Source organism: Camelina sativa, chromosome 8, assembly GCF_030686135.1.
Source record: "Camelina sativa cultivar CO46 ecotype springtype chromosome 8, ASM3068613v1".
Classification (NCBI taxonomy): Eukaryota; Viridiplantae; Streptophyta; class Magnoliopsida; order Brassicales; family Brassicaceae; genus Camelina; species Camelina sativa.
In genome coordinates this window covers 2,861,381-2,880,669 of record NC_141887.1, presented here as the reverse complement: position 1 = coordinate 2,880,669, position 19,289 = coordinate 2,861,381, and the positions used below count along the sequence as shown (strand labels likewise).

General features: G+C 35.2%; 4 protein-coding genes and 1 long non-coding RNA gene across 13 annotated transcripts; 3 read left to right on the top strand and 2 right to left on the bottom strand.

The window, feature by feature from the left end:
* Window positions 1–492: 492 nt before the first annotated feature.
* On the top strand, window positions 493–3,707 carry LOC104705870 (isoprenylcysteine alpha-carbonyl methylesterase ICME). Of its 3 annotated transcripts, none has more exons than XM_010421961.3 (11): window positions 493–1,062; window positions 1,409–1,485; window positions 1,586–1,655; window positions 1,799–1,879; window positions 2,123–2,197; window positions 2,366–2,467; window positions 2,560–2,697; window positions 2,776–2,841; window positions 2,917–3,060; window positions 3,137–3,227; window positions 3,324–3,707. In XM_010421961.3, the coding sequence occupies exons 1-11, from the start codon at window positions 755–757 to the stop codon at window positions 3,483–3,485; spliced, it is 1,314 nt and encodes a 437-aa protein (XP_010420263.1). In that variant the 5' UTR covers window positions 493–754; the 3' UTR covers window positions 3,486–3,707. The 3 variants fall into 3 exon arrangements, with proteins under 3 accessions (XP_010420263.1, XP_087319656.1, XP_087319654.1); XM_087463530.1 differs by having other exon boundaries at window positions 592–1,062; window positions 1,414–1,485; XM_087463528.1 differs by lacking the exon at window positions 493–1,062 and adding an exon at window positions 1,207–1,323.
* Window positions 3,708–4,481: 774 nt separating this feature from the next.
* Window positions 4,482–13,054, bottom strand: LOC104705872 (uncharacterized). Of its 7 annotated transcripts, XR_015564759.1 has the most exons (14): window positions 12,836–13,054; window positions 12,364–12,422; window positions 12,238–12,282; window positions 11,346–11,445; window positions 10,455–10,652; window positions 10,103–10,164; window positions 9,079–9,946; window positions 8,905–8,996; window positions 8,179–8,345; window positions 7,423–7,582; window positions 7,043–7,199; window positions 6,351–6,501; window positions 5,499–6,122; window positions 4,482–5,360 (listed from the first exon to the last, which is right to left on the bottom strand). It is a non-coding gene; the product is annotated as an uncharacterized LOC104705872 (long non-coding RNA). The 7 variants fall into 7 exon arrangements; XR_015564765.1 differs by lacking the exons at window positions 10,103–10,164; window positions 10,455–10,652; window positions 11,346–11,445; ... (1 more) ...; window positions 12,364–12,422; window positions 12,836–13,054 and adding exons at window positions 6,887–6,964; window positions 7,648–7,739 and having other exon boundaries at window positions 8,179–8,339; window positions 9,079–9,340; XR_015564763.1 differs by lacking the exons at window positions 10,103–10,164; window positions 10,455–10,652; window positions 11,346–11,445; ... (1 more) ...; window positions 12,364–12,422; window positions 12,836–13,054 and adding an exon at window positions 7,648–7,739 and having other exon boundaries at window positions 8,179–8,339; window positions 9,079–9,340.
* On the top strand, window positions 4,869–6,213 carry LOC104705871 (zinc finger protein CONSTANS-LIKE 1). The gene is made up of 2 exons (XM_087463531.1): window positions 4,869–5,641; window positions 5,754–6,213. The coding sequence occupies exons 1-2, from the start codon at window positions 4,925–4,927 to the stop codon at window positions 6,102–6,104; spliced, it is 1,068 nt and encodes a 355-aa protein (XP_087319657.1). The 5' UTR covers window positions 4,869–4,924; the 3' UTR covers window positions 6,105–6,213.
* On the top strand, window positions 9,368–10,980 carry LOC104705868 (zinc finger protein CONSTANS-like). The gene is made up of 2 exons (XM_010421960.2): window positions 9,368–10,254; window positions 10,491–10,980. Exons 1-2 carry the CDS (start codon window positions 9,481–9,483, stop codon window positions 10,845–10,847), a joined length of 1,131 nt encoding a protein of 376 aa, XP_010420262.2. The 5' UTR covers window positions 9,368–9,480; the 3' UTR covers window positions 10,848–10,980.
* A 509-nt stretch (window positions 13,055–13,563) lies between the features above and the next one.
* Window positions 13,564–14,428, bottom strand: LOC104705867 (basic leucine zipper 43). Its single transcript, XM_010421958.3, has one exon. The coding sequence runs from the start codon at window positions 14,368–14,370 to the stop codon at window positions 13,822–13,824; it is 549 nt and encodes a 182-aa protein (XP_010420260.1). The 5' UTR covers window positions 14,371–14,428; the 3' UTR covers window positions 13,564–13,821.
* Between the last annotated feature and the right edge of the window lie 4,861 nt (window positions 14,429–19,289).

Below are 19,289 nucleotides of genomic sequence, written 5' to 3'. Positions count from 1 at the left end.
AAAATATTTGGGTGAGTGTTGGTTTTTGTGAAAGATAAAACCATAATCGTTGTTTCTTCCAAAAATGATGAACGAGATGTGGCTACAAGTAATTTGGATACAGTAAGCAGCTCCACTCCATTTTATCTTTTGTTTATCCAAAAATAGATTTGTTTTGTTATTACTTTGCAAAATAATTGTTTTCAATACGTTTCTGATGTTCGTATAGTTTCAATACCAATATATAGTTATATACCATGTCGATGCAAAAAAAAAAAAATTAGCATGGTATGGTTCTAGTAGTTGATCTGGTGGGTGTGCCATTGCGCCAGTACATGATCTTGAACTTTCTCTAAGAAGATTCTGAAATATTCGTCACACTTAGGACCCACTCTACTCCCATCCAAGTCGTCACTCTCCTCCATGATTTACTAGTACTAGCTTCCAAGTCGTCGTCACTCTACTCCATCCAATAAAAAAAAATTGACTAACAAAGCTTTTCAATAACTTTTACGATATAAAATTCATTAATTAAACATTAAAGATTCACTAATAATTGTGGTATTCGACATTTGATTCTCTTTAATCACACACTTCATTACATGATATTTTGAATACGTCGTCGCATTGTTCAACATTTTTTTTTGGTTTATAATCGAGTCTTCCTCTCGGAGAAGGGAAACGAAAAAGCGGAGAAAACCAAAAAGTTTGAAGTTAGAGAGAAAGAAGAATCTTTGGAATCGAGATCCACTCTTTCACGTCGTAGAAGAAGAAGATGCATTCGCCTCTTCGAAATCAGCAGCCGGAGCATCGATCTCGGCCGATGATGACGACCTCGACTGTATCGGAGATCGAGGAAGTTATTATACCCGATGAAGACGACTCCGATACAACAACAACAACGACTCTTCTTAACGCCTCCAACGGTGAACAGATGCGTCGTCGAGTTTCGGGGAAGTCGCTGGTTGACGGAGGAAATCGTCGGATTTCCCGGCAGCAGTCGTTCGGCCGCGAAATAGGTCACGCGGCTGCTGAGACGTATCTGATTACTAGACTTAGCTTCAAGCTTCTTCGTTACCTCGGGTACTTGATTTTTCCCCCGGTTTAATTGATGATTACGCATAATGGAACTCGTGATTAGTTTTATACTTTATACGTATTTGCTAGGCTTTGAGCATTGTGTGCACGATACTATTTAATCATTCTTGCGTGGGATTTGAGAAGTATGCTCTAATTAGTAACGTACTAAACGTTACTCTATATTTTGCTGTTGTTTGATTCACTCTTGGTTGCAGAGACTCGCATTTAGTTCCCCCCTGTTGTATCTTGCAAGCCTTGAAAAATGTTATTTTTGCTTTTCAAAATTTCTGTTGCTTGTTTGTTTTCCATTTCAGAAGGAGTTTATCTGATTGTTGAAAGTATTGTTCAGGGTAGGCTATCGATGGATGACAAGATTATTTGCTCTTGCATGTTATGCTATGTTGCTTATGCCTGGCTTTCTTCAAGGTTTGATCTTTGAGAAAATTTAACTAAAGGTCTGTTTTTTTTTAATTGGAAAAGTTAGTTTTGATTTTTCTCATAATATAAGTTTGTATATCTTCTGCAGTTGCATATATTTATTTTTTCTCATCGCAAGTCCGGAGGAGTATAGTGTATGGAGATCAACCAAGGAACAGGTTTGTGTGTGAACTGAATAGAATCTTTTCTTCTCTTTTCACCTTGGTTTAGATTGGTATGTTGAAATGCCTGCTCTTATCACATCACCTTACGTCTGATGAGACATTTGATGTATTGCATGTTATGAACGGCGATTTGGTAGGCTGGATCTGTACTTACCGAGCAACAATGATGGGATGAAGCCGGTTGTGGTTTTCGTGACCGGTGGAGCTTGGATTATTGGGTGAGTAGCACATCGTAGTTACAACATTCTCCTCTGCATAAGATTAAAGTTCGTTTGTTTTACAATTTTGCGTGTCCTAGTTCCAGTGCACAGTTATAAGATTTTTCCTCTCAATGTTCTTTTGTTGATGTTTAAGTTCCAAAAAAAGAAGTGTAGATCCTGCCTGATATGCTCTGTACTCTTGCACTAGATGAAGTTGCGTGTTAATAAGTTCATGTTTGCTACTCTTGTGCTGATATTTAGGTACAAAGCTTGGGGTTCGCTCTTGGGAATGCAACTAGCAGAAAGGGATATCATTGTAGCATGCCTTGATTACAGGTAAAAGATAGTACACAATATAAAACTAGTCTTCTTTTAAAAAAATTTCCTTAAAATATAGTCCACACAGAATCGAAAATAATTTAGTTCTGTTTGGAGCATTTTTGGAATTGAAGATGATTAATCTAGGTTTGTTTCATGCATTTACTACCCTTCCTTTTGGTCTAGGAACTTTCCTCAGGGAACAATTAGTGATATGGTGACTGATACTTCTCAAGGGATCTCATTTGTCTGCAATAACATCTCTGCATTTGGAGGTGACCCCAACAGGTTTCAACTCATTGGCTTTGGTTTTATTTACCATATGTTTTTCAAATATGTCTCTCGTCTATTGAACTGCATGTATGTGCTTGTCTCTGTAGGATCTACCTGATGGGGCAATCAGCTGGTGCTCATATAGCCGCTTGTGCCCTATTGGAACAAGCTACAAAGGAATCAAAAGGAGAGAGCATCTCCTGGAGGGTTTCCCAGATAAAAGCTTATTTCGGATTATCTGGAGGGTAACTTCTAACCTTTGCTTTTGGATTCCCCATTTGGTATACAGCAATGGATCTGCTTATCATTTTGAACTTGAACAGGTACAATCTATACAATTTGGTTGATCACTTCCATAATCGTGGCCTGTATCGGTCGATTTTCCTAAGGTAAATGCTCGGTTAATCAAATCCCAAACGTAGTCAGTTAATTTATCTCTTTAATGTTCAACTCCCAACTTGTAGCATAATGGAAGGAGAAGAGTCCTTTGAAAAATTCTCTCCGGAAGTAAGATTGAAAGACCCAGTTGTTGGAAAAGCCGCGTCCCTAATGCCTCCTATAATACTTTTCCATGGATCCTCAGATAATTCCATACCATGCGATGCAAGGTATATATAATCGTCCTCTTGGATTATACATGCTAATTAATCCTGTGATTTAACTAAAACCTCCTCTTTTTTACAGCAAAACTTTTACAGACGCTCTCCAAGCTGTTGGAGCCAAAGCCGAGCTTGTTTTATACAGCGGAAAGACGCATACCGACTTATTTCTTCAGGTAAGCCACAGAAAGTACCGTACATTGTGTCACACACACATACACTTAGCTCAGTGTGGGTATAATAGAGACTAATGAGAGTATGTTTGTTTTTAGGATCCCTTAAGAGGCGGTAAAGACGAACTGTTTGATGACATAGTCTCTGTGATACACGCTGAGGACAATGATGCGCTGACCAAAGACTCATTGGCTCCTCCCAGAAAGCGTCTCGTCCCAGATTTGTTGTTGAAACTGGCTCGTGAGGTTAGCCCTTTCTGACTGCCAAAAAACGGAAAGAAGCTTGCTTGGTTTGTTAATTATCTGTTTGTATCTTTATTGGTTGCCCTGTATTTTCATTTTTTTATTTTTTTTTACTTTCTGTAGTTTGATTCGTTTCTGTAATTATCTGAAATTCTTACCTCTGATGTGCTTGAAGATAAAACCTATTCCCTTGCAACTTAGAATTTTAATCAACAGGAGCGAAATAGCTTATTTATGTTACTCAATAGTGTCAGTCGGATTACAAACTCCTGGTCATAATACGCAAAAGATAGTTAATTAACTAACTAATGAAAACAATTGAGTTTTGTTTTCTGCTTGTGATTCAATGCCGTTAACTTCTGAAACTGTTATTTGCATCGTCATCCACCAAAATTGATTTGACCCGTGTAGATTTAAACACATCAATGTGTTTAATTCCACAGGTTTGAAATCTAATACAGCTAAAATCTAGATAATATCGAGTTTTATCATATTTCTCAAAAGGTGATAGAGATGTGACCAACGCTGATGGACTCGTGCATGTTTTGTTACTATGAATATGATGGTGATCATATGCAAATTGGGTTTGTATAGATAGACCATCGGTGATGTTGATATAACCAACCTTATTCATCTTTTGACTGACCCACCATTTGCTTCAACTTGTGGCTCATGTTCTTCCTAATCTCTAAGACTCGAAGTTACTTGGCAGATTCCAATTGACTCTTAAGATCTCCACCGTTTCTCACGTCAGCTTGACCGACCTGATATAGAAGCAAACAAATTTAGGACAGGCCGTATTATTTCCAACATATCAAAACCAATATATGGTTAACGAGCTATCACTCTCTTAACAATGCAAATATATGCCTTGCTTTGGAAAGAAACAACGGTTAAAACATGACAGAAGTGAAGAATCAAGATAAACATTCAACTAAACAAGGCTAATTGGTCAAGCCAAAGAGCTACTTATCTTTCCAACTTTACCAAAAATAGTAGTAGATAAGACGAAAATAGTTAGAAGTTGCAACCTTGATGGCAACATATGGATTGGTCCCATAACCTTAGGTAAAACTGTTTACACACATAGAGAGAGAGAGAGAGAGAGAGAGAGAGAGAGAGAAAGAGAGAGAGAGAGTAGTAAGTAGTAGCTATTGGTGTAGCTTTCTTCTCCATTGCAAAGACATATAAGTAAGACAATGAGTTATTTGTTCACATTTTCCTGATGGGTTGATGATTCCAAAAGCTGTAAGCATCTGTAGACTGGACCCCATACATAAGCTTGTCAGAAACTCAGTCAGCCACACAACTTCTCAAGGCCACTAACTTCTCGCCACGTGTTCATCCCTCAGGACTCTATCCCTTCCTTGGCTTTACCATTCCACAACTAATATTAGCCTTAGTAGTCCCCTGCTTTTAGATACTAAATCTCTCAACACCATTGCATCTGAGTTAATATGTTGAAAGAAGAGAGTAACTGGGCACAAGTCTGTGATTCATGCCGATCAGCCGCATGTACCGTGTACTGCCACGCTGACTCTGCCTACTTGTGCACTAGCTGTGATGCTCAAGTTCATGCTGTCAATCGTCTTGCTTCTCGCCATGGACGTGTTCGAGTCTGTCAATCATGTGAGCGAGCTCCAGCTGCCTTTTTCTGCAAGGCAGATGCTGCATCCCTATGCACAGCCTGTGACTCAGAGATTCACTCTGCAAACCCACTTGCTAGACGCCATCAGCGAGTTCCAATTCTGCCGATATCTGGAAACTCTTACGGTTCCATGGAGACTAACCATTCATGTGAGACAACAGTGACAGATCCAGAGAACAGCATGGTGGTGGTAGGTCAAGAAGAAGAGGATAGAGATGAAGCGGAGGCGGCTTCATGGTTGTTGCCTAATTTAGGGAAAAACAGTGGTAACAACAACAATAGTCAGAACAATGGCTTCTCGATTGGTGACGAGTATCTGGACCTTGTCGATTACAGTTCAAGTATGGATCAATCCAGTCAGTATCAACAACACCGAAACGTACCTGAGAGGAGTTATAGAGGAGATGGAGTTGTTCCACTTCAAGTTGACGAATCAAAGAGTCACAAGCACCACGAGGAACTGAACTTTGAGTTGGGCATCACCTATGCTCCACCAAGCTCCTCCAATGGTTTCATAAGTCATATGGTAAGCTTTTGTATTATTCAGATTCTTTACTATGACCAGCCTGCTGTTTCTCTTCATCAGACACACTAATCGATGAACTAAATGTCTAAGAATGTATTTGTCTTCTCATTAGGTACATGTTTCATCTATAGACCTTGGAGTTGTGCCAGAGTCAACAACGAGTGACGCAACAGTATCACACCCAATATCGCCCAAAGCGGTAACAGACCAAATACCTGAACCTCCAGCTCAGATGCTCAGTCCAATAGAGAGACAGGCTAGAGTTATGAGATACAGAGAGAAGAAGAAGATGAGGAAATTTGAGAAGACAATACGATATGCTTCAAGGAAAGCGTACGCAGAGAAAAGACCACGGATCAAGGGCCGGTTTGCAAAGAGGAAAGAAGTCGATGCAGAGGCAGACCAAGCTTTCTCCACTACGCTAACGTTCGACACCGGATATGGAATTGTTCCTTCATTATAATGCCCTCCTATGACAAAACTAAATTGCATGCTTAGTTATTACCTCTGTAATGCATACATACGTCAAAAGTTTTGTCTAACTAATACGAATCATTTAGATATTATTCATATTTTGCTGCTGTTGCTACAACAAAATTTTCCCATTTGGTAGAAATCGTCCTATTTATGAAATATTACCACCATCCACATGTAACTCTGCTCTTCAGTCTAAATTCAAATTTTGATGCTATAAAGAGATATGGTTCACCTGAGAAAGTTGTACCACGAACAGTTAACACGATACCACAGGTACCAAAGTAACTACTGATTCCTTTCTTGGTGACATTTTCCACATCACTTGAACACGTCGAAGATAAATGATTCCACTTATGCCGCCCCAATACATTTTTCATACACCCCTGAGGAAATAAGGTTTTCACTCAACATGATCACATAATCAAAGTAGATTACAGAGATTAGTGTAATAAACATGTAAAACTTAAGAATTCAACAAACTATAGATAAAATCACACAGTCAATAGTCATTTTTGGTAATGTGCTCAGATAAAGTTGGAGTCAGATTGCTTTAAGCTACTAGGTATAATTACGTTGACGCATATTCTTTTGCCTGATTAACATTGGTGCCATATCCATTGCCCACGTAGTTCACTCTGATAAAAAGATTCTATCACTCACAACCAAGTAGTAGCAGAATATATCAATGCCTATGGACCATCCAAATGAACAAAGATATTCAGTTTGAGAAATCTATTTCTTTTTCTATCATTTAGAATAATAGCTCACTTTTATATGCTCGCATTAAAGAATAACGAGGCATCAAACGGAAAAGGGTGACACTGTAAAGCCTTCACTTTTTGCCACCTGGAAAGGGCCATAGAGTTCAACTTATCTACCACTAGCCATAACTGAGTCAGTGTAATATTACATGAATTTACCCACCAGTGTGTTGTAGAATATGTTGTTGTTGGACCACATAAACGGATCTCATTCATTCACTGAAGCCAGAAGTGTTCACTGCAGCAAGTTCTCAGACCACCAGGAAAGGTAGTCAGTGATCTGGTTTGATCATGTTGCACTGCACCACATGCATATAAACCTAGCAAGCAAAACAAAGGTATCGCCAGTTGCATATTATACTAGCAAATCATCAACACGGAAACTTGAACTAGTTGTAGTAGAGTTTCTAATAAATTTCTTGTCAAGAAATTTTAAGATGCAACGACAACCACTTGAACCACAAACGAATTTAAGAGCCAATAAAATGTTAGTATTTGGTGACGGATTCGAGATATCAAGTGAAAGTGCACAAAGGTGATTACCTTTAGCTGAAGGTCACACTGCACTTTTTGCACTTTTCCTCAGATTCTCACAGCCATGGAAGTGGAGAATCCGCACAATACGTAAAGCTACAAGCCTTATATGGTCCCTCGACTCTTGTTCCCTTCTCATTCTTTGCAAGGAAATAGGCTTTCCGTAAATCTGAAAGAAGTAAACTTAGCAACCACGGAAAACTGATAAATAATGAAAACTAATAAGCAATATACTTTTCTTTCCTCGATCTCTAGAATTGAGCCACAATAAGCAATATGCTTTTCCTCCAAAAGTTATCGATGCAAGTTTCATGTTATCTGAAGGCCTATACATGTGACAGAAGTTCAGAACAGTAACAACGATGAAATTTAATCTTGCAGATTCTCAAAGAGCAATAATAAGTGAAATACTATTTTCTTGAACTACAAGTGCATTTTTCATCATGAAAGCACTAACGCCAAAGATGCCTCAACTTATCCAATTTGGTACGATTAAAGATCTTACTTATGTAAAGAACCTAGAATCTTTTTTTCTTTAGAATTCAATGATCATGAAACCATTTCTACATGCCATTACATTACTCATACCAGTAAATAACAAAAAGAATTGTTAAATTCGAATTACCAAGGAAAAAAAACGAAAACCTTTTCAAAGTTTAAAATTTACCCATATGGGGAAGAGAATTGCGGTCTAAGCAAATATGAAAGAGGAAGAGATGCGAAAAGTGTATCCTAGGACCAGCATTTTATACAAAAAAAACTCACTTTTCAGCTCTGAAGATATAGAGTGAAGGAAACCACATGAATTTGGCCTCTAGAGCGTCCATCAAATCTCATTCTTTTTGGACCACAAAATGGGTATCATACATCCACTGGACTCAAAAGTGTAACTGGAGCTAGTCCTCAAACCTAGAGAGTATCATATCCTGTAGCTTCCACATAGTAAATATTATGTGTATATCACCAACAAGGCAACTCAAATGCTGAACACATGAATGGGTCATCAAATAGCTTGCATTTGCTAAACAAGAAACTAACAAGCAAAAGTACTTTACACGAGTAGCTCAAAACTTCACGACTTCCTCTGCGATCCTAAAGCTATAAGTTGAGATCTAATAAAGCTACAATAAATAGTAAACTCAAACAGAGATGTGACAACACTCATGAGTCATGTTTTGTAACTATGATGGTGATCAACTGAACATTTCTACATAACATAGGGGCATGTGATATAATTAACCTTTTCTCAGTTGGACACTAAAATGCCTAATCTTTAGACTCAAGACTACTTGGCAGATTCGAGTTGGGTCCTCGAACATCCACCGTCTCTATGTTTTCCATGTCATTTTCCAATACGCTTTGCATTGCCATTACTTTATTAACCAGAGTAAACACTAAAACACTATTCATCAGAAAATCATTTGGAAGTTTCAATTGCAAATCTTTCTAAATGATGCAGATGCAACCATAGATAATTGAACGAAAACTTACCATATTCGCGAGTCTATCTAACCTTCTATAGGTAGTAAACCTGTAACAATTGGGGATGGCTCTGAGACTCGAAGCCTTACTCGGAGATATACCTGGACAGTAATCACAAGGTTCAAGATGAAAATTCAACTACGCAAAATTTGTATGAAGCCAAAGAGATAAACGAAGCTTTACTTTAAATAAATTGAATATGAAAATAGTAAAAGGTGAGACGGAAAATAGTAACAAGGTGTCTGCAACACCAAGGCATTATTTGGACCACTTCCTCTTGAGAATCTCTGCATTGCAAGTGGCACAACCTAAGCAACTTGTGAACGGGTCTCAACGAAGTGTATAGGAGGAGATGTTACACTTTTACACTTTTAAACTTTACACTTTACACATAAGCCTTTCCAAAAGCTCAAATAGCCGCAAGATGATCCAATAATATATAAGAGCCACTAACTCTGTGCCATGTGTAGGCACTCAGGATTCGATCTCCCTCTGCTTATTCTCTCACAACAGATATAAGCTTTATTAGCCCCTTCTTTCAGATACAATCTTTCACACCATCAAACTTACTACACCTGAGTTATTATGTTGAAACAAGAGAGTAACAACACTGGTAGTGGAGAGAACAACAGGGCACGAGCCTGTGACATATGCCGATCAAACGCCTGCACCGTGTACTGCCATGCTGACTCTGCCTACTTGTGCACGAGCTGTGATGCTCAAGTTCACTCTGCCAATCGCGTTGCTTCCCGCCATAAACGTGTTCGGGTCTGCGAGTCATGTGAGCGTGCTCCCGCTGCTTATTTGTGTGTGGCAGATGATGCATCTCTTTGCACAGCTTGTGATTCAGAGGTTCATTCTGCAAACCCACTCGCTAGACGCCATCACCGAGTTCCAATTCTGCCAATCTCCGGAAACTCTTACAGCTCCATGTCCACTCATCACCAAAGTGAGACAACAATGACTGATCAAGATAAGTTACCAATTGTGGAGCAAGAGAGAGGTGTAGAAGGTGGTGAGGATGCCAAGAAGGTGCCGTCGTGGTTGTTCACTAACTCAAATAAAAATAAAGGCAATCATAATGACAATAGCCAGAACAATGGGTTTTTGTTTAGTGATGCGTATCTTGACCTTGCGGATTACAACTCAAGTATGGACTACCAATTCACAAGTCAATACAATCAACAGCAACAAGACTGCGGCGTACCACAAACAAGCTACGGGGGAGATAGGGTGGTTCCACTTCAACTCGAAGAATCAAAGGGCCACCTGCACCAAAAGGGACAGAATTTTCAATTCGATATCACAAATGGTTCCTCAGGAAGTCACTACAGCAACAAAGGTTCCCTAAACCATAACGTAAGGCTTTTTGTATATTTGTTACCCCTTCAATTTAGCATCTTCACAGTAAGCAGCAGGGTGCTTTCTTTCATCAGACAAACAAACCTACGAATAAACTGCCGACAGTTGATCTATAAACTACAAAGAAATTTCACCAGAAGTCTATAATAAAAACCAAATATGCTTCCTTAAGCATCGACTCTCTTTAGTACTCTTACCAGGGGGATTGAGAATGTCTTTGTTTCTGTCATTAGGCATACATTTCATCCATGGAAACTGGTGTTGTGCCGGAGTCAACACCGCGTGTCAAAACAGCTTCACATCCAAGAACGCCCAAAGCAACAGTAGACCAACTACCTGACCCTCCAAGTCAGATGATAACCCAACTCAGTCCAATGGATAGAGAAGCCAGAGTCCTGAGATACAGAGAGAAGAGGAAGACAAGGAAATTTGAGAAGACGATAAGGTATGCTTCAAGGAAGGCATATGCAGAGAGAAGACTACGGGTCAATGGCCGGTTCGCAAAGAGGAGAGAAATCGAAGACGAGGACCACGAGTTCAACATAATGCTAATGTACGACACAGGATATGGCGTTGTTCCTTCATTCTGATACTCTTATGGCAAAAGTAAAGACTACTAGATTGCACGCTGTAAATTACTTTTAGATTGAGATTCTGTTAGGTTTGGTGAAAACATCACCACCAAATACCCTTTACTTTATGGAAATTACACAAAAACAAAAATAGTAGTGAGACTGAATACTCTAATAACACACAACACTGGAAGACCAATTGCTACTTTACATACAGAACTAAATTTCAATTGCCTGAACTGACAATGTCAAAAGTCGCATTAAGGTCACAAAGCAGCTAGCTTGACTTAAAATATAGAACTACGATAGAGACAGAAGCTCAAATCACACTCCTCTGGCTCTGGGATGCATATTTTCCTTATCACCACTATTATGCAAATGGGTCTGTAGTTTTGGCTAATTATTACTATAGTAATTCCTCTTTCTCTGCATTATTTAAATAAAAAATCTGTCTATTTAATACAAATCCCCATCTGTGACATATGCATCATCAAGAAGTGTAAACGTAGATTTCACCTTGCTAAGAGGGAAGCCAGGGTTCAAAGCCAATAACTTCCCAGCAACATGAACATGTGCAAGCTAAGAGAGTACCATCCCAGGACATTTTCACGCTTCCCTGAAAAGAAGAAGGTTCAAATTGATAACACAGACTGACAGAAAAGTGTTCACTTTTTCAGTATGGCTCTCAGAAAAATTGGAGTACATTAACAGAAAATCAGAATCCCTGAGTGAACCATGCTATTGTGAATAATTCCATCGAAGCATATTGTTTTTCTTGATTGGGATTGGAGGTGATTTCAGCATTCCCGCGTGCTTTCTAGTATATATCACTAACAAATACTAAGAATACGTAAATGCCTATGGGTATGGACCATTCGCATAAACATATATACTTACTTCATGAAATCTCTTTCTTGCTGTTATCTTTTAGAATAAAAAAGCTCACATTCCAATGTATATGCTGAAAAAAGAATGACAAATGACAACGCAAAGTAAACAAGAAGTGACACTGTAACAAAGGATTCTTTTTTTTGCCATCTGGAAAGGGCCATAGAGCTTAACTTATCTACAGTTCAAAATTCCATGATTAAACTGCTGAGGTCTTCATGTACCATACAATAATCATTTGCTATCAAAAGATTTGGCTTTACACATATGTTATCAGACAAAGATCTGAGACCGGAATTACCTTGCCTTAACATAACTTTTAGAAGAAATCAGATGATAGTAAGCAAAAAGTCTACTGAGCAGTGTATTCTACTTCTTACTAAACTTAGTCGTACCCGGTTCCTAGTTATAGAAGCCATCAAGCCATTTGTGTGCTCTATTTCAAGAACTTTAAGAAGAAACAACAACCAAGTGTATAGGCATACTTAAATGTTAATGTCAAGAGTGATGGATTCGATACCTGATGTGAAAAGTGCATAAAGTGATAAAAGGACGCTGCACTTTTCTGCGCTTTACCAAAAATTTAAAGATAGTTTAGATCGTTACTCACATCCATGAAAACTTGAAAACAACCCCCAAAACTTACAATCACAAGCTTTACATGGTCCCTTGCCCTGTGCTTCCATAGATTCTCACTCTTTTTAACTTTTTTTTGATTAAAGACAAAAAAACAAAACAAAAAACATTCTCCTTAATCTGAAAGTAGGAAAAAGTCTGCATAAGTTGATATAACTTGCCCTAACGACCATTACAAATTTACAATAAACTTAATCGAACTCCACAGATTGGCAAAGAAAACCAAACAAAGACACTTTTTTTTTTTTATCTTTGAACCACTAATGAATTAAAAAGGCCAAGTTATATAGAACAACAAACAAAAGCTATGTCTTTGAACACACACCTTAAACCCCCATTGAACCTATGATGATGATCAACTCTAGTCTTTCTAACATTTATACAAAAAAAACGGAATCAAACAAACAAAACACTTATCAAAAATATAAACCCTAACTAACATTCATACAAAAGTGGCTAGATTTTGGATTAAAGCAACTTACTCTTTTTTCATTCCGTCACAATAGATATAGATTTGGGATTACTTTGGATAAATTTGAGGGAAAAGAAAGAAAAAAAAAAATGCGAAATTTGATGATTCCATCCATCGAAACTCAATATTTGAATTTCACTTTTTTTTTTTTTTCTTTCGTCCAACTAAATCCAAATTAATCCCAGAATTTTGAATTCGAAGAGTTGAGATGATTTTAGCAGAAAACCCCAGATTCTAACAATGGTATGAGTTCGTTTCTCGTATTGTCAAATACTAATGGGCTAGGCCTATGATCAATATATATAAGGCCCAATTATTCTTTACGCGCTAAACACTAGTAATCAATCATCTCAAGTGTCGTCGTCTTTAACAAATGATAATCTCATTATTTACAAATAATCAACAGAGATAAGCTTGATTTCATATATCTTATAATATCTATGTCAGACCAAAACAATTTTAGAAAGGCCCTCCGATCTCGAACTATATATATCTTCACGAAGAATGCAGCATTATCACAATTCAAGACGACCCTTTTGAATGGTATAATATTTATTCAAATATATATATAGTAAAAGTTGGCTACTGATCAATTGGGTGAGCAGGGTCGGTGGTAGTTGTTTTGTTTGTCTTCTTTTTATTTCTCTATATATATATATATATATATATATATATATATATATATATATTCTTCTTTTCAAAAATTTATTTATAATCCCTTGTTTACCAGCTTTAAGATTATATTAGAAAATTTTAATATTATCATCATCATCTTCACATGGAAGAACAAAATATCCATCATCTTCTTTTCTGTTTATAACATTAATAAAGCAGAAATAGAAGAAATCTGACAAATATCACACAATTAAACCCCAAACTTTGGTAACGTAGTTAAACCCGTTAAAAAGTGATACCAAAGGAAGAAATAGATAGAATATTTAGAGGCATGAATTAACTTTAAAAAGTAATGTTCTTCTTGATCAAACCGACGTCGACTCATGATGGATGATGATGAGTTCTTGGATCTTCTGTAGTTGAAGAGAAGTCTTCATCCATGGAAGAAGAATATTGTTTTTCATGGATGTCTCCTCCAAGCTTCTTCATGGATGTGATCCCTTGACGAAGCTCCGAGTTTTCCTCTTTAAGATTCAAGTTCTCTTGAATAACATGATCATTGCTGTCCGAGACTTGGTTTAGCTTTTCTAAAAGCTGGTGGTTCTTGCTTCGCAGCCAAGCAACCTGTGAGAGAAGCTCGTCTAAGTGTCTTTGCTTTCTCATTCTTGACCTTCTTGCTGACTCTCTGTTAGATACCATACGTCTTTGCTTTCTCTCGTTGATGACGAATATCCCTTCAGTTGCGTCGTCGGAAGTCGTGGAGTTGTTGCTTGCCGGAGATTGTAGGTTTAGTTCTTGAATCTGAGGGTATTGGAGCAGATTGAGATTGTTATTGGTTGAAGGGGTTAAGTTGTTGTAGTAGTTGTTTAAGTGGATGTAGTCTTGTTGTTGCATGTTGGTAAGACTTAAGCTATCATAATTTGGCTGCATGGTCAATTTCTCTTTCTTTAGAGCCTAGCGAGGTTGAGTTAATGGTGGAGATTGGATGAGAAGGAGTGTTTATACAGCTGAGAAAGGCATACAAGTGGACCACACCTTTTTTTGCAAATTGTTGGCTTTCGTGACACATGCTTAAGAGAGGGCTTTGCTTTTGAAAAAATTATTTAGATTATGTCGATCCAAGACACCGGCCATGGGCATGCCTTTTATTTTTAACAATTATTGAGATTACATATCGAAGTTAATTTTACTTTGTTTTTTAGTTTAATTACAGGTTGCTACATAAATCTACGACGACTAATATTAATTTGTTTGTACCATTAATGAGAGTATGAGACAAGGGAACGCATGATACATCATACACGCCTCGTATAATAACCATGACTTGCATGCATGGAGTAGTATATTTGCATAAGCTATATTATATATGAACGTCCATATATATATGATGAACAACATGGAGGTGCTACATATCATCATATAGTTAGTTTAATATATATAACCAAATTAATGTTGTCATCTTGTGTCCGGTGCAGGTGAGTCTAGCTAGGAGAGGGCGCCATGGTCATTTAGTGGTATCTAAATGATGCACATACATGTTAATTACATACTCAATTACCTGATCATGATGTTAATGCATGATTGAACTGAAAGTTGTATCTATATATCATGCATGCCCATACATTATATATGATGGTAATGACACATGAGGACTTGGATACCATACATACATGTTGTGGATAAAATCAAGCTTTCGATCAATGTTATGTGCTTACATCAGAGAGAAAGTTTGTAGTTTCTAGTTGTGGGGTTTCAAAATTATTTTAGTTTGGAAACAATGCTTTTGTTAGCCAATACATAAAGTTGGGATGATGCCAAATAAGTCAATTTATAAAGCATATATATTCTTTATGTGATACTAACATCTACACAAAACTTACTCGCCAATTTCTGAAAGCTTATCTCTTGGAGCTTTAAGATTTGCTTCTCTTCATTAATCAATTATTGTATTGTTTTAATTTCTGCGTAGATGTGTAGAGGTCCTAGCTAAAATATTAAAAATGTGATGTCCTCTATAAGATAATACATATGTAATTAAATTAAAGACTTATTAATGTTGTAAAAAAAAAATTATTGACAAACGTATATAATTTTTACATTATGTTGGGTCCATGCTCACACACAAACATGGCATGCTGAAGTTTCAACATACATTATGTGAAACCCAGCATAAATCCTTGATTGTGCATGGTCTCTTAATTAACCAACTAGATTAAGACCCGTGCTATAGCACAGATTGAAATTCATTTTATTTATATTATAATTTTTATATAAAATATAATATAATTTATGTGATTATTTTAAAAAGTTTTTTTGGATAAAACATTATGCAATAAAATCATATACTACATATTATGGCTTGAAAAAAGATATATATTTTGTAAGTTTTATATTGTTAATGATTCTAGATAAGTATTCGTGCTATAACATTGGTTAAATTTTATTTTATACAAAATTTTGTATATTTTGTATTTTAAAATAAAATTTTAATACGTTGTATTAGTTTATGTATGTGAAGTTATTTTAACAATGTATATTCTACATCATGACTTGAATGTCATTATAATACATAATTTTGTAAATTTGGTTTTAAAAAAACGAGTTATTATATTATGAGTAATTTAATATATTGTTATACTTTTTGTTTTAATATACTTGGTTTCTTGAAATTATTTCATATTATAGTGACATATTATTGACATTGTTATAACAAATCAATTTAGAGTGTTTATAGTTTCTAACTTTTATATCAAGTTTCAATATTTTAAAAATATTTCAAAATAAATTATTTAAAGTTTATTATATTATATAAAACTATAAAATTTAACAAAAAAATATGAAATTAAATTTAAATATTCAAATTTTGATCCGTTAATCAGTAAATTTTTTAATTCAATAGATATTATTTTTAAAGAATAATATTACTAAAGTTTGAATATTTTATAGATTGAACAATTTATACTTGTTTTTAAAAATTTAACTTATGGTATATCCGAAGATAAAATTTTTTTTAATTATAATAAATAATATGAAAATTTATTTGTTTCACAAAATAGACTCATATATAAAAATGAGAGGTGAAGTGTAATGATAATTAACAAATTAATATGTTGAGTTAGATATCAAAAGATTTTAATATGGATGAATAATTTAATAAATGAAATTAATATGGTAAGTTAGATGATATCAAATGATTCTTTAGAATAATATCTTTATAATTTTTGGAGATAATTTAAAGTTGCACCCACTATTTAACTTGTAACCAATTAATCTATAACCAATTAATCTATAACCAATTAATCTATGACCTATTTGTAACCAACTTATTAAAATTATATAGTCTACAAAACAATATTGTGTACTTCCATTTTATTATAAAGGGGATCATTCCGAAATTGTTCACATGAAATCATATACTAATCTTAAAGAGATATATATAGCTGAATATTCTTGACATTTAAAATTATTACAGTGATCATTCATAAATGCAATCAAAAAGACTGGAACTCTGATGATTCAATTTTAGACGATTCATCCTTCTTTTTTTTTGAGAAAACACGATTCATCCTTTAACCACAAGATATAAAAAGACTCGGAATTCTGATCAAATTTACATGATCAATTTTTCTTTATATTTTCGTTCGGTCGTTCCAAGTGGTATGTATTCAGTCATATTTAATCAAGTTGTATAAAGAAGATCATGTTGATACAAAATAACAAAACCTTAATTATTACATCCAACTCGTCTTTTATTATACATAGAAAAATATGGTCAAATACCAGCACTAACAGAAATCAAACCAAACAAACTTCTTACTTGCATAAGGAAAGCAAGATATGTTAGGCGGCTTAACTTGTCGTTTTATGATGTTCATTACAAAGGCTACGGCAAAGGCCAATAGGCTATAATACATTTGAGGCGCTGATGACTCCACAACCACTTTGCATATTTGATTAAATTCTTTGTAAAATTGTTAAATTTTAGGAACTCGTTTTTGTGTTTTCTCTTAAAATTTCCTGACTTAATGTACGCAATGGATATATTTTAGTAAACCATTTAATTAATAATTGAAGAAATCTTATTTGGTCCCCTCTTCTTTCTTGCCATTATATTCTAATATTAAAACGTCCTTCTTTAAAAATATATTTATAAAAAAAAAACTTAGGCATGCATGGGTTTATTATAATCCATTTGTAAAAAGGCAATTCTAATATAAAAAGAATTGTGCAAATTGATATTGGCCTTCTTTAGGTAGACTTTTTGGGTGTTGCTTGAAAGTTATACAGTAATGGAGCTTGTTTTTTCAATTTTTTCAACAATTAATTTCGGTTTTTTTACTGATGCAATAACTTACTATTTAAGGAAACCACATATGTATAGTTTTAAAATACTAGACCTAATATTCATTTACTTCGTTCAGTTGATTTCAAAGATTTTCTTCTGATGAATTGAAAGTGATTTTATAATGTGAAATTCACAACACCTACTGAATTTGAGTGACTTAACCTTTCTTTTGACAGAATGACTTAAAATTGCATGTTGATGCAAAATAGAGTGCGACTGTGTTGGTCAAACGAAAGGCGAATACACACCATCAAGTCATATCATTAATTCAGACAAAGTCTATTTCTTCTTTATTTCAGTCTCATGTCCTTTGCACGGTTTGTTCTTCTTCCACAGACCACAGCCTCAAGTTTTCTTTTTTCTTTTTATATCATTTTCTAACTTTTTTTCCAATTTGCTTTTCCTTAGTGTTTCCTTTTCTGATATTCTTTTAGTAATATTTTTTCACTCGATCATAAAACTAGAAAAGTGTTTTTGAACGTTTCATTGTTTTGGTCCCATCAATGACACTACCACCTGATATTGGCCTACCTTGAATTTTCAGTTCTTTACCAAATAATTCCCTTGGATCTTCATTTTTGTTATAAGAAATATAATTTCCGTAACTGTGTATTCTAATATAATTAGTATGTATTTTTTAGTATCTAGTTATGCTCCCTTCTAATGAGAATTATACGTTCCATATATTGATCTTCTTTCGTTAAGTAAACTCCAAAGATCATCAACATAATAATTTGTGATTACACTGTTTTTTTTTTTTTAAGAAATATGGATGATGTCATGATGGTACAGCTGATTGGTGGATTAAGGATAAGCCAATCACCAAAGCGAAGTCTATTGTATATCATCACACCTTTTACGATAATTTTTATAATTATACACCTTTTGTTTTTTATGAAAAATTATAATTATAGACCCATTTTATACTTTGGTTATTTTCGTTCGTACCTTTAAATGATTCTATCCAATTTGCCAAAAAAAAAATATATGCTGAGGTACCTGTACATTTCATTAAGGTCTTCCTCCACTATCACTGCCAATTTTTACAACTATCGTCAGTCCTAATCAAAATATAGTTAATTATGATTATGTTATTATTTTATTACTATTCCCTGCAGAAAGGTTTATATTTTTCAAATAACCCACTTGTCATTGCAATGCCTAATTCTAATTGTGTTTATTTAGTTATTTTTATAGATTTTTTTGTAAAAAAGTTATTGAGATGCATTTAGGTTTTGTATCAAAGCCATATATATGTATATATGAAAGACCAACTAAGATAACAACATTTCGCCATGCAAAGTTAAATACATAACACAATCACAACTTTGCCCCCATGAGATTAATTAGTCAGAGTTTTGATTTACGTTATATATATATTTTCAACTTTATAATCTTGTCTGGTTTATTGCTAACTTGAGAGTAGTTAATATGCATTTTGGTCTAGAAAGTTTAACTCCCTTAAGCAGAAGAGATCAAGAGAGAGAGAGAGAGAGAGAGAGAG